A 25,238-nucleotide genomic window follows, 5' to 3' on the forward strand; every position below is an offset into this window, starting at 1 on the left:
GGAGGCAGGATAGAAGCCAGAAGCCCAGTGAAATAGACGGCTGGTATATATTAATTACCGTATTAATTACCAGCACTTATTTAGCACTTTTTATATACCTGAAACTGGCTTAAGGGCTTTGTAGACATTCTTTCATTTCATCCTGATAGCAACTTTTTAAGAGGAGGCACTACCCTTATCCCCACTGTACAGAAGAGGAAAATGAGGCATAAGGCGGAAGGTCACTTATTCAAGATCACGCAGCTTGGAGGTAGCAGGATCAGGGTTTGAACTCCTGCAGCCATGCAATTTACATTCATGCTTTGCTGCCCCTTGACTGGGGCTGAGAGCCTGATGGTGGAGAAGTGCCCTGATTGGAGGGGTTCACTTAAACAGGGCCTAGTGATGAAGTGAGAGGAGGAAGGAGTCGAGGCTGGTGAGGACACCAGCTCCTGTGGAGAGCTTGCTCTGCACCATGTGCTCTCTCAGACTCTTTACGTGTCTGAACTTATTAGATCTTCACAATGAGGGAGGAGCTATTTTCAACTTCATCTTACAGAGAAGTAAGCTAAAGCCCAGAAGAGGGTAAGTTTTGAGCCCAAGAGCTGGGAATGGTGCTGCTCAGGTTTCTACCTCTTAGGACATCTCACAGCTGACCCAGAAGGTGTGCCTGCTTTCAAGGGACTGGTAAACTGTCTAGCAGGTCTAGCAGTCCTGCCAAAACAAGAAGAATGGGCCTCAGGGGTGAGGAGGTCTCGTTTGGGGGACCTTCACAATAAAGAATGCATGAAGATCCCTGTTTTCCTGTTTCCTCTTCCCCTGAGCTCCTGGCAATCCTTGAACCTCTCTTTATTTCAGCCCCAGTGTCTGCACTATTCTCCTCAACGAACCAGACAGGACTCAGCTCTGGGTCCCCAGCCTCGCCCAGCTTGGCCTGGGCACACAGGAGCCCTCACGTGAGGAATAAATGAGCAAAATTTTCTCCTCGACTTTGAATTTCCTTTCTGCCTATTTCTCTCTTATCTGAGAGATTCTCTTCCTCTTTCTGCTCATTTCTCCTGGCTCTAATGTCCCACCATCTCTTCCCACCTTTCCTACTTGTCTAGGATTTCCAAGTGTATCTTTCTGACCATATTTCTTTGATGGACAGCCCATTTCAACTCTTTATCTCTCTGTGAATCTCTGAAAGTCTTTCCAGGTGTCTCTTCTTGTATTTCGGGGTCCAATTCTCTCTCAAGGCTCTGAGCACCTCCCTTGTCTCTGAGTGCCTTTCTGGGTCTCTCTCCTGATAAAAACCACTAGGAATACACTAGAAGGCCGGCTATCGGTGCATTGGAGGCTCTTGCTGGGTTTTCATTTTTCTCCCTGTCTGTGCTTCTGCCAGCGTCTCTCCGTGGCCTTCTGAGCCTTGTGAGTGTCTCCCTGTTCGCCGGTTCCCGGGTCGCGCAGTCGTCTGGGTCTCTGTGTTCTCTCCGCAAGATCGCCTGGAGCCCCCAGCGCGCGCGGCCCCTTTAAGGCTGGCCCCGCCCCGCCCCGCCAGCAGCCCCGCCCCCGCCCCGCCCGGGTCAGCCCGGGGGCACCCGGCTTCGGGAGGCGCTCGGAACTCCGCTCAGTCCCCACCCGGCCGCGGGCGCGATGGCGGGGGCTACTCTGAGGGTCGCCGGGCGGCAGCTCAGCCAGCGCAGCGGCTCCGGAGTCCCCATCCTCCTACGGCAGGTGCGCGGAGCCTGCGCCCGCCGCGGGACTGCTGGGCGCCGGGCGTCGGGCAGCGACTGGGGCGGGACTCCCGGGTCCTTGAAAGGGGAGAGATCTGGGATCCCCTGGGCCTGGGGCAGGACTTCCCCTTACGGAAGAGGTTGCTGGAGCTCCTGATTTGGGTGGGGGGGTATGTGAAAGTTGGGACTGTTTCAGAGGGAGTAAGGTGCAGGGGCCGCAGACTCTGACACAGGTGGGGCAAGAAGGGGCTGGGTTTTCTGCTTCTGGATCTTAGGAAGGGAATCGAGTCGAGGCTTGGGCTCTTGGGTCCCCAGTGAGCTGAAGTCTGGTTCTGCCCTCTCACCTGTCCCACCTGCCTCCTCCCCAGATGTTTGAGCCCAAGAGCTGCACCTACACGTACCTCTTGGGTGACAGAGAGTCCCGTGAGGCCATCCTGATCGACCCGGTTCTGGAGACAGCGCCTCGGGATGCGCAGCTGGTCAAGGAACTGGGGCTGCGGCTGCTGTATGCTGGTCAGTGTGGAGGCCAAACCCCTGGGTCTGAGGGAGGAGGGGGCTGGGAAGCCTCCGTCCTCCCGGGGCCCTCCTGGACCTGGCCCTCCTCTCTCTCCCAGTGAATACCCACTGCCATGCGGACCACATTACGGGCTCAGGGCTGCTCCGGTCCCTACTTCCCGGCTGCCAGTCTGTCATCTCCCGCCTTAGTGGGGCCCAGGCTGACTTGCACATCGAGGATGGAGACTCCATCCACTTCGGGCGCTTCGTGAGTTGGATGGGGTCCCCCCAGAGGGTGGTGGCCTGGACTTCTTGGACTCAAGGGAAGTGAGGGGCTTGGGGGCGGGGGGTGGGGGGCCCTAAGCCCCGGGGTAGGAGGGAACTCTGGCCTGGGTTCCTGATCCCTGAGTTTGTGTCTGGGAGGAGGGCATCATAAACCCAGGTAGGGCACTGGGGCAAGAGGTTCTGGGCAGGTGTGTCTCTAGCCAAGCCCCTTAAGTCAACGGCATTTGTAGTTTCCTACAGCCTTGGGGCAGCTCCTTTGGCCTGGGATCTCCATAAAAGTTGATTGAGGTCTAGAATTCTGAGGCCAGGGCTGAGGGAGTGACCCAGCCTAGTCTTCTAGAGCCACTGTTAGAGGAAGGAGCATCTCTTTGCCCAGGGCAAGGATTAGGGTGAGGTGAGCCAGGTGCCTAGGGCACAACGTTTAAGGAGGCGCTCATTCTCAGGGTCATGCAAGGGCAGGGTAGGCACCTTGGGGCCAGCGCCTCCTTAAATGTTCTCCCTTTAGTGCCCGCTTGCCTCACCCTCAGCCCTGGCTGTTGCCTCACACAGGAAGGGTCTGAAGGTTCCTATCTCCTCTCTTGTCTTTGTCACAGGCAAGGTCAGCAGGTTTCTAGCCAGGATTTCAACCCAGAGTAGTAGATTGGGGTGGAGAGGGCACTGGGGTGGAGTTGTCCTCGGAGGGAGGAGAAACAGGTAGCCAGGCTTTTTTTTCTGATCGGACTTGCTAAAGCTACAGAGTCTGGCTGACTTGGGAACAGAATGGGCAAGTGACATAGGGTAAGACTTGACCTCCAGGTTAGGGGATTTGGGGACAGTTTATCTGAGTCAGAGCTTTTAGAGATGAGAGCTGTGTGTGGGATCAGAGGGTTTGAACCACAATGGTTGCAGCCTCTTCATTTCAAGCTCTTTTCTGGAAGCCAGTAAAAAAGTGCATTGTACCCTTCTGTACACCGTCGGTAATTGTGAAGTGCTAGCAAGCATTTCTTGAGTTGAGAAGGCCTAGAAGAGTGAAGAATGGTTGGGGTTTCCTGTCAAGATAAGTCCTTTGTTTAGATCAAATAAGTGATGTTTTGAAGGAATGAATGTCGAAGGGTTTAGTTGTAGTAGATTTAGCTTCAGTATCTGTTTTTTTTTTTTCCAAACATCTTAAATGATATCATTTACAAGCCATCCGGTTCATTCATTTGGAGTGTACCATTCGGTGACTTATTATATTCAGAGTTGAGCCCATCCATCCAACCCCACAATTAATTTTGGAATATTTTCATTGCTTCCAAAAGAAACCCCACGCTCCTAGCTGACATCCCAGCCCGCTCCGCTCTCCCTCCAACAGCCTTAGGCCACAGCAAATCTACTTTCTGTCTCTACGGGTTTATTCTGGGCATTTAATAAAAATGGAATCATATATTATGTGGTGTTTTGTGACTGGCTTGTCCCTGATCATAAGTGTTCAAAGTTCATCCATGTTGTAGTGTGTGTCAGTGCTTCATGCCTTCCTATGGCTGAGTAATATTCTATTGTGTGAATATACCTTATTCATTCATTCATTCATTCATTCATCTATCAGTTGATAGACATTTCCATTGCTTCCATTTTTTGGCTATTATGAATAATGCTGCTATAAATATTCATGTACAAATTTTTGTGTGTCTGTTTGCATTTCTCTTATATATGTGTGGGGGGGTGGGTGGGTTGCTAGATCAATAATAATTCTATGTCTAGCAGTTAGAGGAACTGAGGTGCCTGGGTGGCTCAGTTGGTTGAGTGTCAGACTCTTGATTTCAGCTCAAGTCTTGATCTCAGGGTCATGAGTTCAAGCCCCATGTTGGGGTTCATGGTGGATGTGGAGCCTACTTAAAAAACAGTTGGAAGGAGGCTTCTGGATGGCTCAGTTGGTTAAGCATCTGCCTTTGGCCCAGGTCATGATCACAGAGCCCTGTGGCCAAGCCCTGTGTGGGGCTCCTTCCTCAGCAGGAAGTCTGCTTCTCACTCCGCCCTTCCCCTTGCTCAGCTCTCTCTTTCTAGTAAATAAATAAAATAAAAAAAAAAAAACAGACAGTTGGAGGAATTGACCGACTGTTATCAAAAGTGGTTGCACCATTTTATGTTTCCAAGGGCAGCATATGAAAGTCCTAGTTTCTAGGCACCTGAGTGGCTCAGTAGGTTATTTAGGCTTGAGTTGTGGTCTCAGAGTCCTGGGATCTAGCCCTGCATCAGGCCCTGCATTCAACCAGGAATTGTGTTCAGCAGGGAATCGGCTTCAGGATTTTCTCTCTCCCTCTGCCCCTCCCCCCTTAAAGTAAATAAATCTTTATAAAAAAAAGTCCCAGTTTCTCCACATCCTTGCCAACACGTGTTAGCATCTGTCTTTATGATTATTCGGTATTTCGTGTGGTTTTCATCCGAGTTCTTTTTTTTTTTTTAAGATTTTATTTATTTATTCATGAGAGACACACACACACACACAGAGGCAGAGACACAGGCAGAGGGAGAAGCAGGCCCCATGCAGGGAGCCCGACGTGGGACTGGGTCCCTGGTCCCCAGGATCACAACCTGGGCTGATGGCGGCGCTAAACCACTGAGCCACCCGGGCTGCCCTCATCTGAGTACCATATAAGCCTTTAGAAATGGTCACATTTCTTCCCCCCCAGTTAAAAAAATTCAATTTTAACATGCGTTTTATGTAATAGAAAGTGCACATATTGTACATGAGCAGCTAGGTAAATCTTTACTTATGTTTGCACTTGAGTATTTGCCTCTGAGATCCAGATACAGAGCATACTCATCACCCCAGAAGGGCTTCCTTGTCCCTCTTCTTGACCATTGACAGCCCCATCAAGAAACTGTCTTCTGACATTTATTTTTTAAGTTTTCTTTTTTTCCCCTTATGATAAGAACTTTTAATATTTGCAATCTTAGCAACTTTTTTTTTTTAAAGTAGGTTCCATGCCCACTGTGGAGCTTGAACCCACAACCCTGACTTCAAGAGTCCCATGCCCTACCGACTGAGCCAGCCAGGCGCCCCTCTTCTGACTTATTTAATCATAGATTAGTTCTATGTGTTCCGGACCTTATAAACAGGACTCATACAACATGTGCTCTTTTGTGTTCTGGCTTCTTTCTCTCCACATAATGTTGTATATAGTTGTAGTTCTTTCCTTCTGTTGCTATATAGCAGGGATTCTGTAAAGGACCAGACAGTAAATATTTTCACTTTTGCAGGCCATATGGTCTCTGTTGCAACTACTCAACTCTGTTGGTGTGAAAGCAGTTATAGACAATGCATAAATGAATAAGCATGGCTGTGCTCCAATAAAACTTTAGTTCTGGCCTCTGAAATTTTAATTTCAGTAATTCTCATGTGTTACCAAATACCATTCTCATTTGATTTTCTTTTCAACCATTTTTGAAAAAGTGTAAAAATCATTCTTAGCCCTCAGGCCATACAAAAGCAGACAACAGACCAAATTTGATGTACCAGCCTTAGTTTGCCAACCCCTGATGCAGAGCATTTATTGTGTGAATTTATGACACTTTGTCCATTCTCCTTATGATAGTTGATTCCAGCTTGGGGCTATTCATGAATAATGCTGCTGTAAGAGCATTTGTTTATGTGAATTTATGAAAATTTATCCATATGCCTTTTGATGGTTGATTCCAGTTTTGGGCTATTGTGAGCAATGCTGGTATGAAGGTTCTTATGCAAGTCTCCTCGTGGACATTACTCTCAATTCCAAGGAATGGACTTTCTGAGTCATAGGACTGACCTCTGCTTAACTTTAGTAGAAATTGTCAGGTTTTTTTTAGCTGGTTGTATGTTTTACACTCACAGTGGGCCAAATTTGGATGGTTTCATTGTAGAATGAATTTTCTGTTTTAATGAGCAATGAGATTTAAACGTTTTAGTTCCCATGAGGGATGGCAGATTCGGAAAGTTAGTCTTGCCTGTTGAATATGTTAATTTAAAGTGCTGCCAGATACTGAAACCCCAGATCCCACTTTAGAGATTCTGATTTAATTGTTTGGGGCATACACAGGGAATCAATCTATTTTAAAATCCCACAGGTGGGACCCTGGCTGGCTCAGTCAGTGGAGCATGTGGCTCTTGATCTCAAGGTTGTAAGTTCAAGCCCCACATTGGGTGTAGAGATTTCTTAAAAGTGAAAATCTTCAAAAAATAAAATAAAAGCTCATAGATGATTCTCATGTGGTCTAGGTGGGAATTTCAGTGCTTCCTTCCATTTAGAACTCATTATTTTTTTCAAAAGGTTATTTGAAAGAGAGAGCATAGGGGGAGGGGCAGAGAGAGAGGGAGACAAGCAGACTCCCTGAGCAGGGAGTCTGATGGGGTGCGGGTGGGGCTGGATCCCAGGACCCTGAGATCATGACCTGAGTGGAAATCAAGAGTCAGCTGCTTGGGGTGCCTGCGTGGCTCAGTCGGTTGAGCGTCTACTGTCTGCCTTGGGCTCTGGTTGTGTCTGCTCTGCAGGGAGCCAGCTGCTCCCTCTCTCTCTGCCTGCCACTCCCCCTACTTGTGCTTACCCTCTCCCTCTGTCAAATAAATAAATAAAATCTTAAAAAAAAGAGTCTGCTGCTTAACCAACTGAGCCACCCAGGTGCCCCTGGAACTAATTATTTGAAATGTGGAATAAATCTTCCCCCTTGCAACATTTTATCAAAAATCTCAAGCATACAGAAAAGTTGAAAAAGATTTTTTAAAATATTTAATTTATTTATTCATGAGAGACACACAGAGAGAGGCAGAGACATAGGCAGAGGGAGAAGGAGGGTCCCTGTGGGGACCCTGATGTGGGACTCAATCCCAGGACCCCAGGATCACTACCTGAGCCAAAGGCAGATGCTCAACCACTGAACCACCCAGGAGTCCCAAAAGGTTGAAAAAAATTGACAGCATACATTATATCCATCTGTCACCTATCTTATTTTTTTGATGCCCCTTTGAATCATAGACATCAGTATACTGTCCCCTAAACGTTAGGACAACTAATGTTTTCTTTCACCAAAAGAAAGGAAGATTTGGCTGACAACGGAGGTTCAGAGTATTTAGCCTCAGTGGAAAAAAAGACATTTGGGATTTTTGAGTATAAAGTGCACAGAAACAGTGGCCCAGGGTTTTATACCAAGATTAGGTGCTTTTGAACTTGACCAAATGGAAAAGAAGGCCCCAGCCTGCTTGCCACCAGGGGGCAGTGTGGGCCGTGGGAACTGCAGGGCGGGGGAGCTTGCGCGAATCCCTTTGGGTGCAGGTGTGGCTGTGAGGTGTTGGAGACGGCGCCGCTGCACCTGGAAACAGGTGAGGGGAGAGCTGTTGAGCAGTGTCACATATGTGAAGCACCACGGGAGGGGAAACGGAATTTATTGGAAGAATGTGGGGCTAGGCAGGCTGCACGAAATCCTGTAGAACATTCTGTTGCTGAGAAGATGATCCAACTAGTTTCAGGAATGGTGGAGGCTGCCCGAGGTCCAGATGTTAGGTGCTCCCCCACAAGCTTTTATTTTTTTTTTTATTTATTTATGATAGTCACAGAGAGAGAGAGAGAGAGAGAGAGAGAGAGAGAGAGAGGCAGAGACACAGGCAGAGGGAGAAGCAGGCTCCATGCACCAGGAGCCCGACGTGGGATTCGATCCCGGGTCTCCAGGATCGCGCCCTGGGCCAAAGGCAGGCGCCAAACCGCTGCGCCACCCAGGGATCCCTAATATTCTAATACCTATAGTGAATTGAAATAATAGTACTGTTAGTACCCTTCGCCTAAAGTTCACAAGTTGGTGACATTGGTTTTTATATGGGGGGGAGGGTGTTAGATTTTATTTATTTATTCATGAGAGACAGGGGGGGGGCAGAGACACAAGCAGAGGGAGAAGCAGGCCCCATGCAGGGAGCCCGATGCGGGACTCGATCCCGGGACCCCAGGATCACACCCTGAGCCGAAGGCAGACGCCCAACCTCTGAGCCACCCAGGGATCCTGAGACTTTCTTTTTTAAAACACAAGAATATCCAAGTACTCTATCAGCTGTCAGAGCAATGACATCATCACCAGTCACGGGGCTTTCGGGAAAACACCCCTGAACTCTGACCTGACTGAAGAATGAGAGTAAGAAGGGGGGAAGGGCTCTTCCTGCTATCATGAAAATAGATTTCACCTTGGAGGCCCTCAGGGTTCCTTCAACTGCACTTTGAGAACAATTCTTTTACAAAATCTTCATCACAGAAGATACATGATACTTCCGAAATAATTCTTAAATCCAGTCCGAGTTCAAATAGTGCCAGGTGCCCAGGAATCATTTTTTATGGCGGTTAAGAACCAGAACTCACTCGAGGTTCATGCATGCCATTCAGCTGTTAAGTCTATTTAGTCTCTAAATCAAGAATGGTTTTTCTTTTCTTTTCTTTTCTTTTCTTTTCTTTTCTTTTCTTTTCTTTTCTTTTCTTTTCTTTTCTTTTCTTTTCTTCTTTTCTTTCTTTTTTTAAAGATTTATTTATTCATTCAGAGAGGCAGAGACACAGGCAGAGGGAGAAGCAGGCTCCATGCAGGAAGCCCGACGTGGGACTCGATCCCGGGTCTCCAGGATCACACCCCGGGCCGCAGGCGGCGCCAAACCGCTGCGCCACCGGCGCTGCCCAAGAATGGTTTCATACCCTTTCTGTGCCCTGACATTGACTTTTGAAGTTTCCACCCTGTTGTCTTGTAGAATGTTCCACTTCTGGGTGTGTCTGGTTGTTTTCTCATGGTGTCATTCAATTTATTCTTCTCTTTGCTATCAACAAGAAGTAAATTGTATATAGCAAATATCACTGCAGGCCGCAGGGAGTGGTGGGGCCTGTGGCAAATGTTAGGGTGCATGTTCTGTTTATAGGGGACACCCACTATACAATTATTTTTTTTTCCCATTGCACAATTCAAGTTGATTAGTCATGTTTAGGAATGTAGTCTGCGGGATTCCTGGGTGGCTCAGCGATATAGCGCCTGCCTTCGGCCCAGGGTGTGATCCTGGAGTCCTGGGATCGAGTTCTGCATTGGGCTCCCCACAGGGAACCTGCTTCTCCCTCTGCCTATTTCTCTGTCTCTCATGAATAAATAAATAAAATCCTTTTTTTTTTTTTTTTTAAGGAAGGTAGTCTGTCAGGGTGCCTGGCTGGCTCAATTGAAGGAGTGTGGGACTCTTGATCTTGGGGGTCATGGCTTGAGCCTCATGTTGGGTGTAGAGATTACTTAAATAAATAAACTTAAAAAAAAAAGGAATGTAGTCTGTCCCCTGAGAAGCCTTTTATTTTTTGAGAACCCAAATATCTTTTATTAAACAGATATTATAGAGATTTGCAAAAACATTAAAAGTGCTACTCTTTTTTACTATTTTTTTGTTGCATTTTTGGAAAAAATATTTTTCACAAGAATGTTATTCACATTGATGTATAGTGAATGAATGTGCTATTTTTTTACTGAAATAACTTACTTATCTTTATTTTTATTTTATTTTTTTAATAAATTTATTTTTTGTTGGTGTTCAATTTGCCTGAAATAACTTATTTTTAAATTTAAATTCAGTTAATTAACACATATTGTATTACTGGTTTCAGAGGTAGAGGTCAGTGATTCATCAGTCTTATATAACCCAGTGCTCAGTACATCACGCTCCCTACTTAATGTCCATCACCCATTTCCCTATCCACCTCCCTTCCAGCAACCTGTTGGTTTCCTATGATTAAGAGTCTCTGATGGTTTGTTTCCTCTGACTTCATCTTGTTTTATTTTTCCCTCTCTTCCCCTATGATCCTCTGTTTTGTTTCTTAAATTCCACATGAGTGAGATCATATGGTAATTGTCTTTCCCTGATTGACTTATTTCACTTAGCATATTAACCTCTAGTTCCATCCACGTTGTTGCAAATGGCAAGATTTCATTTGTATGATGACTGACTAGTATTCTAGTGTGTGTGTGTGTGTGTGTGTGTGTGTGTGTGTATACACCATATCTTCTTTATCCATTCATCTATCGATGGATATCTGGGCTCTTTCCATAGTTTGGCCCTTGTGGACACTGCTGCTATGAACATTGGGGTGCAGGTGTCCCATCGTTTCACTACATCTGTATCTTTGGGGTAAATACCCAGTAGTGCACTTGCTGGGTCATAGAGAAACTCTATTTGTAACTTCTTGAGGAACCTCCACACTTTTCCAGAGTGGTTGTACCAGTTTCATTCCCACCAGAAGTGCAAGAGGGTTCCTCTTTCTCTGCATCCTCACCAACATCTGTTATTCCCTGACTTGTTAAACTTGTTCATTTTAGCCATTCTCACTGGTGTTGGGTAGTAACTCATTATAGTTTTAATTTGTATTTCCCTGATGTCGAGTGATGTGGAGCATTTTTTCATGTGTCTGTTGGCCATTTGTATGTCTTTGGAGAAATCTTTGTTCGTGTCTTCTGCCCATTTCTTGATTGGATTATCTGTTCTTTGCGTGTTGAGTTTAATAAGTTCTTTATAGATCTTGTATACTAGCCCTTTATCTGATAGGTCATTTACAAATATCTTCTCCCATTCTGTAGGTTGTCTTTTGGTTTTGTTGACTGTTTGCTGTACAAAAAGCTTCTTATCTTGATGAAGTCCCAATAGTTCATCTTTGCCTTTGGAGACGTGTCTAGTAAGAAGTTGCTGCTGCCAAGGTCACAAAGGTTGCAACCTATGTTCTCCTCTAGAATTTTGATGGATTCCTGTCTCACACTTAGGTCTTTCATTCATTTTGAGTCTAGTTTTTGTGTATCGTGTGAGGAAAAGGTCCAGTTTCGTTCTTCTGCATGTGGCTGTCCAATTTTCCCAACACCACTTGTTGAAGAGACTGACTTTTTTCCATTGGATATTCTTTCTTGCTTTGTTGAAGGTTAGTTGACCATAGATTTGAGGGTCCATTTCTGTGTAGTCTATTCTGTTCCACTGATTTCTGTGTCTATTTTTGTGTCAGTACCATACTGTCTTGATGATCACAGCTGTGTAGTACAGCTTGAAGTCTGAAATTGTGATGCCTCCAGGTTTGATTTTCTTTTGACATTCTTTTGGCTATTTGAGGGCCTTTTTGGTTCCATACCAATTTTAGAATTATTTGCCCCAACTCTGTGAAATAAGCTGATGGTATTTTGATAGAGATTGCACTGAATGTATAGATTGGTCTAGGTAGCATAGACATTTTAACAATATCTGTTCTTCTAGTCCATGAGAATGGAATGTTTTCCATTTCTTTGTGTCTTCCTCAATTTCTTTCATGAGTGTTCTATAGTTTTCTGAGTACAGATCCTTTGCCTCTTTGGTTAGATTTATTCCAAGGTATCTTATCGTTTGGGGTGCAATTGCAAATGGGGTTGACTCCTTACTTTCTCTTTCTTCAGTATCATTTTTAGTGTATAGAGATACGACTGATTTCTGTGCATTGACTTTATATCCTGTCACTTGGCTGAATACCTGTATGAGTCCTAGCAATTTGGGGGTGGAGTCTATTGGGTTTTCTATATACAGTATCATGTCATCTGCAAAGAGTGACAGTTTGACTTCTTCTTTGCCAATTTGGATGCCTTTTATTTCTTTTTGTTGTCTGATTGCTGAGGCTAGGACTTCTTGTACTGTGCTGAACAACAGTGATGGGAGCGGGCATCCCTGTCATGGACCTGACCTTAGGGGGAAAACTCTCAGTTTTTCCCCATTGAGAGTAATATTTGCTGTGGGCTTTTTATAGATGGTTTTTATGATATTGAGGTATGTTCTCTCTATCCCTACACTGTGAAGAGTTTTTTTTAAATAATTTTTTTAATTTATTTATTTATGATAGTCACAGAGAGAGAGAGAGAGAGAGAGAGAGAGAGAGAGAGAGGCAGAGACATAGGCAGAGGGAGAAGCAGGCTCCATGCACCGGGAGCCCGATATGGGATTGGATCCCGGGTCTCCAGGATCGCGCCCTGAGCCAAAGGCAGGCGCCAAACCGCTGCGCCACCCAGGGATCCCCACTGTGAAGAGTTTTAATCAAGAAAGGATGCTGTACTTTGTCAAATACTTTTTCTGCATCTTTGAGAGTATTGTATGGTTCTTATCCTTTCTTTTGTTAATGTATGTATCCCACTGATTGATTTGTGAATGTTGAACCACCGTTGCAGCCCAGGAATAAATCCCACTTGGTTGTGGTGAATAATCCTTTTAATGCACTGTTGGGTCCTATTGGCTAGTATCTTGGTGAGAATTGTGGCATCCATGTTCATCAGGGATATTGGTCTGTGATTATCTCGTTTGATGGGATCTTTGCCTGGTTGTGGGATCCAGGTAATTGTGGCCTCATAGAACGAGTTTGGAAGTTTTCCTTCCATTTCTATTTTTTGAAACAACTTCAGAAGAATTCTTCTTTAAATATCTGGCGGAACTCCCTGGGATGCCATCCAGCCCTGGACTCTTTTTGTTAAGAGATTTTTTATTACTGCTTCAGTTTCCTTGCTGGTTATGGGTCTGGTCTGTTTAGGTTTTCTATTTATTCCTGTTTCAGTTTTGGTAGTTTATACATCTCTAGGAATGCATCCATTTCTTCCAGATTGCCTAAGTTGTTGGCATATAGTTGCTTATAATATGTCCTTACAATTGTTTGTATTTCTTCAGTGTTGATCGTGACCTTTCCTCTTTCATTCATGATTTTATATATTTGAGTCCTTTCTCTTTTCTTTTTGATAAGTCTGGCCATGGGTTTATCAATCTTATTAATTCTTTTGAAGAGCCAGCTCTTAGTTTCATTGATCTGTTCTATTGCTCTGTTGGTTTCTTTTTCATTGATTTCAGCTCTGATCATTATTGTTTCTCTTCTGCTGGGTTTAGGCTTTGTTTGCTATTCTTTCTCCAGCTCCTTTAGGTGTAAGGTCAGGTTGTGTTTTTGTGATCCTTCTTGTTTCTTGAGAAAGGCTTGTATTGAAATGTACTTTCCTCTTAGGACCATCTTTGCTGCATCCCAAAGGTTTTGAACAGTTGTGTTTTCATTTTCCTTTGTATCCATGAATTTTTAAAAAATATTTATTTATTCATGAGAGACAGAGAGAGAGAGAGAATGAGAGAGAGAGAGAGAGGCAGAGACACAGGCAGAGGAAGAAGCAAGTTTCCATGAATTTTTAAATTCTTCCTTAGTTTTCTGGTTGACCAATTCATTATTTAGTAGAATGCTCTTTAGCCTCCATGTATTTGAGTTCTTTCCAGATTTCCTCTTGTGACTGAGTTCCAGTTTCAAAGCACTGTGGTCCAAAAATATGCAGGGAATAACCTTAGTCTTTTGGTACCAGTTGAGACCTATTTGTGACCTAGTATGTGATCTATTCTGGAGAAGGTTCCATGTGCATTCGAGAAGTGCATCTGGTCCAGTGTGTCATTCAAAACCCTTGTTTCCTTGTTGATCTTCTCCTTAAATTATCTGTCCATTGCAGTGAGTGGGTGTTAAAGTCCCCTACTATTATTGTATTATTATCAATGTATTTCTTTAATTTGGTTATTAACTGGCTTATATAAATGGCTGCTCCCATATTAGGGGCATAAATATTTAAAATTGTTAGATCTTCTTGTTGGATAGACCCCTTAATTATGATATTGTGTCCTTCCTCATCTCTTATTATAGTCTTTGGTTTAAAATCCAATTTGTCTGATACAAGGATTGCCAACCCAGCTTTCTTTTGATGTCAATTAACATGATAAGTGGTTTCCCACCCCCTCATTTTAAATCTGGAGGTGTCTTTGGGTCTAAACTGAGTCTCCTCCAGATGGCTTATGGTTGGATCTTGCTTTTTTATCCAATCTGATAAATCTGTGTCTTCTGATTGAGGCAATTAGCCCATTTGCATTCTGAGTAACTATTAATAGATATGAATTTAGTGCCATTTTATTACCTGTAAAGTCACCATTACTGTACATTGTCTCTGTTCCTTTCTGGTCTATGCTACTTTTGGGCTCTCTCTTTGCTTTGAGGACCCCTTTTAATATTTCTTGTAGGTCTGCTTTCAGTTTCTGTTTATCCTGGAAGCTTTATTCTCTCTCCTTCTATTTTGTATGCCATCCTTACTGGATAAAGTATTCTTGGCTGCATATTTTTCTCATTTAGCACCTGAATATTTCTGGCCTGCCAGGTCTCTGTGGATAGGTTTGTGCCAGCCTAATGTATCCTTGCTGGATAAAGTATTCTTGGCTGCATATTTTTCTCACTTAGCACCCTGAATATTTCTGGCCTGCCAGGTCTCTGTGGATAGGTCAGTGCCAGCCTAATGTTTCCACTCTTGTAGGTTACCAAGAGGTTACCCCTTGTCCTGAGCTGCTTTCAGGATTTTCTCATCTCTGAGATTTGCTAGTTTCATTATTCTATATTAGGGTATTGACCTATTTTTATTGATTTTGAGCGAGATTTTATTGATTCTCTGTGCCTCCTGGATTTGGATGCCTGTTTCCTTCCCCAGATTGGGAAAGTCCTCCACTATAATTTGCTCCGATGTACTTGCTGCCTCTCTCTCTCTTTCCTCTTCTTCTGGAATCCCAATTATTCTAATATTGTTTCGCTTTACGGTATCACTTATCTCTCAAATTCTCCCCTTTTGATTAAGTAGTGTTTATCTCTCTTTTTCTAAGCTTCTTTATTCTCCATCATTTTGTCTTCTATATCACTAATTCTCTGTTCTGCCTCATTTATCTGAGCAGTTAGAGCCTCTGTTTTTGATTACATCTCATTAATAGCCTTTTAGATTTTGACTTGATTAGATTTTAGTTCTTTTATTTCTCTAGAAAGGGATTCTCTAGTGTCTTCTATGAATGTTTCAAGCCCAGATAGTATCTTTATAATCATTATTCTGAACTATTGTCTGGCATCTTAATTATGTCCATACTGATTATTAGGTCACTGGCAGTCAGTACTGCCTCTTCTTCTCTTTTTTGAGGTTTTTCCATCTTGTCATTCTGTCCAGAGAAGAAGGGATGAATGAGAAAACAAAATACTAAAATGGCAACAACAACCCCAGAGAAATACACACTAAACAAATCAGAAGAGATTTTCCCAAAACTGGAAAAAAATTTTTTTAAAAGAGAATATAACCAGACAGATAAATAGAATAGAGCAATATACTGGATCCTGTGTCCATTTGTTAGAAAACTAGATTCCAAAATTATAACAAAAGAAAAACTTTGGATGCCTGGGTGGCAGTGGTTGAGCGTCTGCCTTTGGCTCAGGGTGTGATCCTGGAGTCCTGGGATCGAGTCCCACCATCAGGCTCCCTGCATGGAGCTTGCTTCTCCTTCTGCCTGTGTCTCTCTCTGCCTCTCTCTTTCTGTGTCTCTTATGAATAAATAAATAATATCTTAGAAAGAAAAAAACTTATGTATGTACAAAAAATTAAATACAATGAAAGGATAGAATTTAACTGTAAAAATGAAAACTAAAAGACAAAAAAAAAGAAGGAATATAAATAGACAGGTGAACAGAACATAGCAATACACTATATCCTGAGTGTGTTTTGGTCAGTTTGTTAGAAGAAACTACATCTCAAAGTTCTCAGGAAAGGAAAACATACATGTACAAAGATAAAATTAAATACATTGAAAAGATAGAATGTAACTGTAAAGATGAAAATTTAAAAAGCCTTTAACAAAACAGAAAAAAAAAGAAAAAAAAAAGAAAAGCAAATATGATCAGACAAGTGAAGAGAACAGAGACACACACTAGATTCCAGGTGTATTTTGGTCTGTTAGAAGAAACTGCACCCCAAAATTGCAAAGAAAGAAAAACTTATACATATACAAAAATAAAACTAAATACAAAGAGACAATAGAATGTAACTGTAAACATGGAAATTAGAAAAGGTTTTAAAAAGTTGCTAAAATAAATTGGTTGAAAAAGGAAAGAGAAAAAACTTAAAAAGGAAGGGCTAAAGAATCGTGGAAGAAAAAAAACTGAATTCCATATACTATATTCCCCTAGCACTGGAGTTTTGCAGTTGTCAGTGATCAGAGACTTGGTCTTGGCTGGATGTGCCTGCCGATCTTCTGGGGGAGGGGGTGCTGCTGTGTTGATTCTCAAGTGTCCCCCACCCGAGGGGGGACAGCCCTTGCCAGGGGGCCAGGCTGGATTGCTCTATATGACTTTTGTTCCCTGAAGACTTTCACCTCCACTTTAGAGGATGAGAGTGAGAATAGCAGCCTCCCAGTCTCCAGCCTGGGAGCCCAAAGTGTGGGGCCCTACTCCTCAGTGCACCCCAGGGAGAAGCAGTCCATCACTCCTGTCTCCCTGGTCCCCACTGCACTCCGAGCTCACTCAGCCTGTGTCCAAGCCTTTCTATCTCAGGTCTGGGACCCACGTTTGGAGTCCTCAAACCTTGGAGACTCCTCAGCTCGCATGCTTCTCCCTGTGGAGGAAGGAGGGGTCTCACTGGTTCTGGCCACTGCTCAGAGAATGATCACACTGCCTCAGCCCCGGTTTGGGGTTAATGGCCACTGGGAGCCAAATGCCCTCTCCTGGGCTCACTGATTGCAGCCGGTTTCCCCGCTCTGATGCCTAGGAATTCTGCTGCCCTCCGGCCCCCCTGGTCTTCCTGTGACCCGAGGATCCTGAGACCACACTGGCTCACCTAGGATTCACCCCTGCTTCGTGGCCTAAACCCCTTTCAGGCAGGCAGGTCCCTCACCTGAGCAGACTTCTAAATGTTCTGATTTTGCACTCTGCTGCTCTATCCCTTTCTGGCAGCCAGCTGATGGAGGCTTCTCCTCCCCATGATTTATCTCCTCATGTATCACCTTGGATTCACTTCTCCACACCTCCTACCTTACAGAAAGTGCTCACTTTTCTATTTGCAGCGTCACAGCTATTCTTTTCTTAGATCTCCTGAGTTCGCAGGTGCTCAGGATGATTTCATAGCTATCTAGCTGAGCTTCTGGGACCAGACGAAACTGAGGTCTCCTACTCCTCCACCATCTTAGACTCTCCCCTCTTCAAACCTTTTTTTTTCTTTTTTAATAGAAGCTTCAAATACACATTTTTGAGAAATCTTCCACTTTTTAATGGTAGACTATAAATTCAGCTTTCTCATAACTCCCGGGTGGGCCAAACAAAACATTTCTCTGGCTGAGTCTGCCTCTGGGGCCTCCACTGTATTTCTCTGACAAACAGATCTCATTAAACTTTCATAACCACATAGTGGGATCAGAAATATTTTTCCAAAAAAAAAAAGAAATATTTTTCCCATTTTACAAAGAAGGAGGTATAGAGAGGAAAAGTGACTTGCCCAGAAATGACACTGAAAGAGTGGCCCAGTTGGAATTTTTTAAAAAAGATGTATTTGTTTATGAGAGAGAGAGAGAGAGAGAGAGAATTGGGGGGTGGGGCAGAGGGAGAGGGAGAGAAAGTTCTAAGCAGACTCTGAGTGGAGCCCTACAACGGGCTCCATCCCATGACCCATGAGATCATGACCTGACCCAAAACCAAGAGTTGGATACCTACTGACTATGCCACCCAAGTGCCCCTCCGAGTGTGGATTTTAACCCAGGAAGCCTTGTGGTTCCACTAGATCAGTGTTTTTTTATAAATTTTAAAACATCATTATTATGTTACTTTGATTATATAGTGATTATTGTGTGCCAGGCATTTTTTAAGCTTTACATATACAAAGCAACTTAATGTTTATAATAGTCCTACGAGGTGGGGACAGTTATTATCCTCATTTTACAAGGGAGCAGAGAAGCTCAGAGACAGAGAGGTGAAGTGACTTGTCCAGAGCCACACAACTAGTAATAAATAGCAGAGCCAAATTTAGAACCCATGTCACCTGGCTCCAGAGGCTGTTTTTTTTTTTTTCTTTTTGACTTTATTTATTCGTGAGAGACATAGGCCGAGGGAGAAGCAGGCTCCCTGTAGGGAGTCTGACATGGGGCTTGATCCCAAGACCGCAGCCTCGCAGCCTCGACCTGAGCCAAAGGCAGCCAGTCAACCCCTGAGCTCCCCCGCTCCAGGCACTCCCCCGAGGCTGTTCTTAATTCCTAGTCCATACACTCTCACCAAGAGATAGATCTCTTACACCTGGATTCATAACTGAAAGCTCCACTTCATGAAATACCACTTCCCCTTACTGGGTACTAGGCACCCTGAGATTTCCCACTTCATCCCATTTCTCTCCACACCACTCCATTCTGTTCCATTCCGCACTTCTCTGCTCTTCTGTGTCTAGTGTGCTTTCTTCTACTTTTGTTTTATTTGTGACATCCATCCATATTTTCACATATAGTTTGCTCACTCTTATTCTCATGCTGTGCCTCAGTTTCTTCATCTGTGGAATGGTACCTACCTCATAATAATGTGCGAGGACTGGATGAGTTCAGTCATGTCGAGACTTAGAAGAAAGCCTGGCACAGGAGAAAGGGTCAGTCAATGTCAGGGCTCTTGAGAAGGAATAGGCCTGACTGATGGGAGAGGGTAGGGTTGTACCTAGCAGAGAGAATTGCTTGGGCCAAAAGGTATGGAAAAACCTGATGCTTTTTGGTAGTGATCCTGGGTTTCAGAGTAGCTTGGTGTGTTGAGGAAAGGAAAGAAGATGTTATTAGACATTGGGCTGGGAAGATACCAGAACAGCGGCATTTCAGAAGTCAAGTTGAGAGCCAGAACTCTGCCCTGGGGACAGCAGGAGCCAAGGATGGGTCTTGAGCAGAGAGGAGCAAGTTTGAATCTGGGCAGTAGAAACCCGCCTCAGGGCCATGTGGGAGATGGATGGAGGCTGGACGGCCAGGGGGGAGGCTGGTGGTTGGTCCTAGCAGGAGAAGATGAGGCCCAAGATGGGCAGGACTGTGGGAGGTACATAGCAGGGGATAGACTCTAGATATTCCAGAGAAGGGAAAGGTCAGATAAACAGATCCTCAGCAAAGCCACTTGCCACACAGACTCAGTCACCAAGGGCCTAGGGAATCTTGATCCATGTGGCAAACAGGATATTGTTCAACTGATATTAAAATTTGGCCCAATATGGGGTGCCTGGGTGGCTCAGTCAGTAAAGCATCTGCCTTTAGCTCAAGTCATGATCCCAGGGTCCTGGGATGGAGTCCCATGTCAGGTTCCCTGCTTACTGGGGAGTCTGCTTCTCCCCTCTCCTTTCTCTCACACTCTCTATCTCAAACAAACAATCTTTAAATTTTTGTCCAATTTATACACATACACAATTACATATACCATATGTATACTTTAACTGTACCATATATGCCATATATATACTGTCTAAACTGTACTGGTTGTTTATAGCTGATGTCTTTCTGATTGGTCAATACCCATCGCTACAACTGTGACGAACTATTTTGAATTTGACGCTTGAATATCCATCCACAATGTTTGTTCAAAAGACATCTATGGGGATCCCTGGGTGGCGCAGCGGTTTAGCGCCTGCCTTTGGCCCAGGGCGCAATCCTGGAGACCCGGGATCGAGTCCCACATCGGGCTCCCGGTGCATGAAGCCTGCTTCTCTCTCTGCCTGTGTCTCTGCCTCTCTCTCTCTCTCTGTGTGACTATCATAAATAAATAAAAATAAAAAAAAATTAAAATTAAAAAAAAAAAACAAAAGACATCTATGCTTTTTTGCTTAAAAAAATTCAGAGAATATGCAAACAGACAAAATAATGAAAGATCATCCCTCTACCACCAAAAGGTTATGTTGATTTGGGTAGGTAGAGTTGTGATTTTTCCCAGATTTTGCAAGATCTGTGATTTTGCTTTGCATTTGTTTTGCATTGCACATATATCCTATTGTGTATGAGTTAAAGGTGTCTGACTGAAAGCAACTAAAAAAATCCATATAGTGGCTTAAATAATTGGAAGTTCAGTTTTCTCTCGTAACAGGGACTCTGGAGGAAGGCAGTCCTTCTCTTTGATTTGGCAGCATTTTCATTTGGGGGATTCTTTTTCATGGTTGCAAGGTGGTTGCTGCAGCTGCGGCCATCACACCTTTGTCTAGAACCAGATAAAGTGGGAAGGGGAGGTGCACACTGATGCCCTGAACCAAACTGGAGACCCATGAGTGAGGAAGAGCAGAATGGATGCTGGGTGTGGACACAGGATCTGCACTTGGTGTCCTTCTATAATCGGCAGATGACTGACCTGGACCAGGATGCTAATTAGTGGGAGGAGTGCTGTGTGAGTGGGAACTAATCTTGTAAGTGGTTGTTAGAGCTGAGGATAACAATTTTTTTTTTCCTGACAATTGCTTGCCTAAACTGAGTGTAGGGATTTAGATAATGAGGATTTCCTGGATAGGCATTTTTGCCCATGTGTCAGAAGTTCTTAACTCCAGAATGTTAGCAGAAGTTTTGAGGGGTCAGAAAGAGTCTGCATTTGGGTTCTTGGTAAACCCTGCAAACTTGCCCCCTACAATGGGTACACTGAATCTTACCCACATCCCAGGAAATATAAGGGCTTGCATCAAACACACTGAGCAACTCTGACAGCTGCCAATCTGATAGGTGAAAATAAGGGTTTTAGATTTAAATCTCTTTTTATCCCTAAAAAGGAGAGCAGACGTTTCAGATGGTTTTTGACTATTTACTTCCTCTTCCTGGTTTTTTTCTTTCATGTATTTTTCTTTTGAGAGTTCTTATTGATGCTTAGGAGCTGTTTATATATGATGGTTTTTCATACTTTATAATACTTTCTTATATGTGCTAATACTGTCTCTGAGTTTTTTGTCTTTTTTTAAGATTTTATTTATTTATTTGAGAGAGAGTGCATGAGAGAGCATGAGAGAGAGCACAAGCAGGGGAGAGGGGCATAGGGAGAGAGAGAAGCGACTCCTCCCTGAGCAAGGAGCCCAGCTAGAGGCTTAATCCCTGGACATCTAGGACCTGAGCTGAATGAGCTTCCCAGGTGCCCCTGAGTTGTTTTTTTTTTTTTTTTGTCTTTTAACTCTTGTTTTGTTCTTTTCTATAATAAAGTTAAACTATGTGGTCATCTCTGCCACTGCTTTTCCTTATGTCTTCTGAATTTAATATCATGCTTATAAAAACCTTTCCTACTTCAAGATTATATATATATATAATATATATAAAGATTATATACATATATTTCCTTATACATGTATAAGATTATATTCTTATATAAGTTTTTATTTTATATAAAGGTTTTATCTTATCTTTTTCTTATTGATTTGAAGATCTGTTTGTATATGAAGTATAGTGACTACCATGTGGTGTATATGTTATAAATATATTTTGCTGGCTTGTTGGTTCCTTTTCAATTTTGTTTCTGGTGTTGTTGCGTTCAGAAACTTCAGATTTATTTAAAGTCAAACCACTGATCTTTTTTGTAATGATTTGCAACTTTCAGGATCACATTTGATTGTTCTTCCCTAACCAGAGATCATATATTCATTTGTATTTTTGTTGTTGTCACAGTTTTATGGTTTTATTTTCTTGCTTTAAATGTTTAATTTACTGGGAGTTTATCCTGGTGTGTGGTTTGAATCTGGGAATCGAACTTAATTTTTTAACAATAACAACAAAAAAACTATGTTAGCTAGATGTGATCCTGGGGTAGGATGGGGACTTCTGGGGACAGTTTCACTGTGAGGCCAGAGCCCCTGGCTTATTGGTAACTGTCTGTATTCTCCTTCCCCACCAGGCCTTGGAGACCCGGGCCAGCCCCGGCCACACCCCAGGCTGTGTCACCTTTGTTCTGAATGATCACAGCATGGCCTTCACTGGAGATGCCCTGCTCATCCGAGGGTGTGGGCGGACGGACTTCCAGCAAGGTCACAGGCCCATTCCCCTAACCTGAGATCTTAGTACAGTTATGTGTGTGCCAGGGTTTTAAGTATCTGTTGCAAGAATGAATGAATGGACATTAGATTTTTAGGGAGTTAGGATTGGATGGAAGAAGTTCAGCTGCTGGAGTGAAGGAGAGTTAGATTCAAGGGTTAGCTATTGCCAGACAGATTCAGCAGTTTACCTTGTTGGGGGACAGTTAGATGCAAGGGTGGATTAGTTATATATGGCTCTGAAACAAATCACCCCAGAACTTAATGACTTAAGACAATGATTAACATTATCTCACATAGTTTCTGACAGTCAGGACTCTGGGAGCAGCCTAGCTGGGAGGTTCTGGCTCAGCATCTCTCATGGAGGTGTAGTCACATGAAAGCCTGGGCTGTGGTCATCTGAAGGTTTGACTGGGGTCTGAGGGTCTGCTTCTAAGGCCCCTCACTCACATAGCTGGCAAGCTGGCTCTGATTGTTGGTAAGAGGCTTCAGTTCCTCACCGCATGGACTCCCCATGAGGCTATTTTGTCTTCATGACATGGCAGCTGGGTTCTTCCAGAGGGAATGTTCAGAACGACACAGACAAGACTAATTTTTTTTTAATGACCTAGTCTAGAAGCCGAACGCCATCATTCCTTTTTTAAAAAATAATTATTTATTCATGAGAGACACACAGAGAGAGGCAGAGACACAGGCAGAGGGAGAAACAGGTTCCCTTCAGGGAGCCCAATGTGGAACTCGATCCCAGAACCCCAGGATCACGCCCTGAGCCAAAGGCAGAGACGCTCAACCACTGAGCCATCCAGGTGCCCCAAAACTCTGTCATTTCTGCAATATCCTATTTATTAGTTGCAAGCCACTTAGTCCAGACCACTGTCAGGAGGAAAGGTGTCACATTTTCTTTTTCTTTTTTTTTTTTTTGAGGTGTCACATTTTCAACAGAAAAATGTCAGTGAATTTGTAGGCATATATTTTTAAAATTTTATTAAAATTTTATTTATTTATTTTCATGTGGAATTCTTCATGAATTTGCATGTCATCCTTGTGCAGGGGCCATGCTAATCTCTGTATCATTCTAATTTTAGTATAGGTTTTTATTTTTTAAAAGCTATTATTTTTTAAAGACTATATTTTCCATTTTTATTTTTTTAGAAGATTTTATTTATTCATGAGAGACACAGAGAGAGGCAGAGACATAGGCAGAGGGAGAACCAGGCTCCCTGTGGGGAGCCCGATGTGGGACTCGATCCCAGGACCCGAGATCGCGCCTGAGCTGAAAGCAGATGCTCAACCCCTGAGCCACTCAGGTGTTCCCCAAGATTATATATATATATATATTTTTTAATTTTTTTATTTATTTTATGATAGTCACACACACACAGAGAGAGAGAGAGAGAGAGAGAGAAAGAGGCAGAGACACAGGCAGAGGGAGAAGCAGGCTCCATGCACTGGGAGCCCGACGACATGGGATTAGATCCCGGGTCTCCAGGATCTCTCCCTGGGCCAAAGGCAGGCACTAAACCTCTGCACCACCCAGGGATCCCAGATTATATATTTTTTAAAGTAACCTCTACACCCATTGTGGGACTCTAACTTATGACCCTGAGATCAGAGGTGTGTGTGCCACCAACTGAGCCAGCTGGGTACCCCTATGGATATTTTTTTAAAAAGATTTCCCTCTGTGGCCTCAGGTCTTCAGTTTCTTACCTTCTAGTTCAGCCTCCCTGCCCAGAACCCTTTCTTGGCATCCCCAGGCTGAGGGCACAACTCCTTGGTACTTCAGGATCTCATCCCAGCCTTATTTACTGCTATAGTGAATTTCTTACCATTTCCCAATTCTTTACATATGCTGTTCCATCTGCTCAGAACGCCCCTTCCCTCTCTTTCTGTGCCTAGACAAAGGGGTACTGGCTGAAGACGAGGGAGAGACTCTAGCTACTGTGATTTCATCCTCCCACCCTTTTCTTGAGTGAAGGGTCTAGAAAGCTTCTGTCTTGTTGATTTACTCACCACTGAGTTTTCCCTCCCCAGGCTGTGCTAAGACTTTGTACCACTCGGTCCATGAAAAGATCTTCACGCTTCCAGGAGACTGTCTGATCTACCCTGCTCATGATTACCGCGGTGAGGGCTTCCTGGAGGAGGTGTGGGACTTACATAACTTCACATTTGAAGGGGAGGGAGTACCAAACTGCTGTAGTCTTTGTGGGCATGGAGGCTACAATTCCCAGAAATTTCTCTGGCCGGAAAGATCAAGTGTTTAGGTATGCTGAGTGTGGATGGAGAAACAAGACTAGAAGAATTCCCAAGGGTATGTGTATTCCAGACTTCCTTACAGAGCTTAGGGATGTGGGAAACTACATTTCCCAGAGTGCCAATGGAGGCGAGCCAGCGATCTCCACGACATTCTGGGAAGAGCCTGTGAGTCCCAGCCCCGAGATGCACCCTAAGCCTTCTGGGAAATGTAGTCCTAGGAGGCCCCAGGCACTTGCCGGGTTGACATCCCTCCCCTCCCTTGGCCACTAGGGCTCACAGTGTCCACTGTAGAGGAGGAGCGGACTTTGAACCCGCGGCTCACCCTCAGCTGTGAGGAGTTTGTCAAGGTCATGGACAACCTGAACTTGCCAAAGCCTCAGCAGATAGGTAAGCAGTTGGGGGCCCGGAACTCCTGGGTCTGAGGGAGGAGGGGGCTTAGGGCAAGAACTCTAGTTTCCCAAAGAAGAAAGGCGGGACCCTTTAGTTTCAACTTTTTTTTTTTTTCCTTTCAGACTTTGCTGTTCCAGCTAACATGCTCTGTGGGATCCAGACTCCCCCTTCCTGACCTGGCTTTGTCAGGTGCCTGTTTCCACTAAGAATGCACTAGGTGGGGTACAGAGAGAGGTGCCATCGCCAAGCCTCTCTTCTTCCCCTCCCTCACCAGCTCCTGAGCTTCATAAATAAATAAAAAAATTATTTTTTGCTCTTAATCTTACTTCCATCTGT

The 25,238-nt window shown here is 44.0% G+C and overlaps 1 protein-coding gene and 1 non-coding gene across 2 annotated transcripts; one reads left to right on the forward strand and one right to left on the reverse strand.

Moving 5' to 3' along the window:
- Positions 1 to 1,540: 1,540 nt before the first annotated feature.
- On the forward strand, positions 1,541 to 25,222 carry ETHE1 (ETHE1 persulfide dioxygenase). The gene is made up of 7 exons (XM_055311299.1): positions 1,541 to 1,695; positions 2,063 to 2,207; positions 2,309 to 2,457; positions 22,124 to 22,253; positions 24,291 to 24,380; positions 24,783 to 24,899; positions 25,025 to 25,222. Exons 1-7 carry the CDS (start codon positions 1,615 to 1,617, stop codon positions 25,075 to 25,077), a joined length of 765 nt encoding a protein of 254 aa, XP_055167274.1. The 5' UTR covers positions 1,541 to 1,614; the 3' UTR covers positions 25,078 to 25,222.
- On the reverse strand, positions 23,265 to 23,368 carry LOC129501064 (U6 spliceosomal RNA). The gene has a single exon (XR_008662637.1). It is a non-coding gene; the product is annotated as a U6 spliceosomal RNA (small nuclear RNA).
- Positions 25,223 to 25,238: the final 16 nt, after the last annotated feature.

This window comes from Nyctereutes procyonoides, unplaced genomic scaffold, assembly GCF_905146905.1.
Source record: "Nyctereutes procyonoides isolate TBG_1078 unplaced genomic scaffold, NYPRO_anot_genome, whole genome shotgun sequence".
Lineage (NCBI taxonomy): Eukaryota > Metazoa > Chordata > Mammalia > Carnivora > Canidae > Nyctereutes > Nyctereutes procyonoides.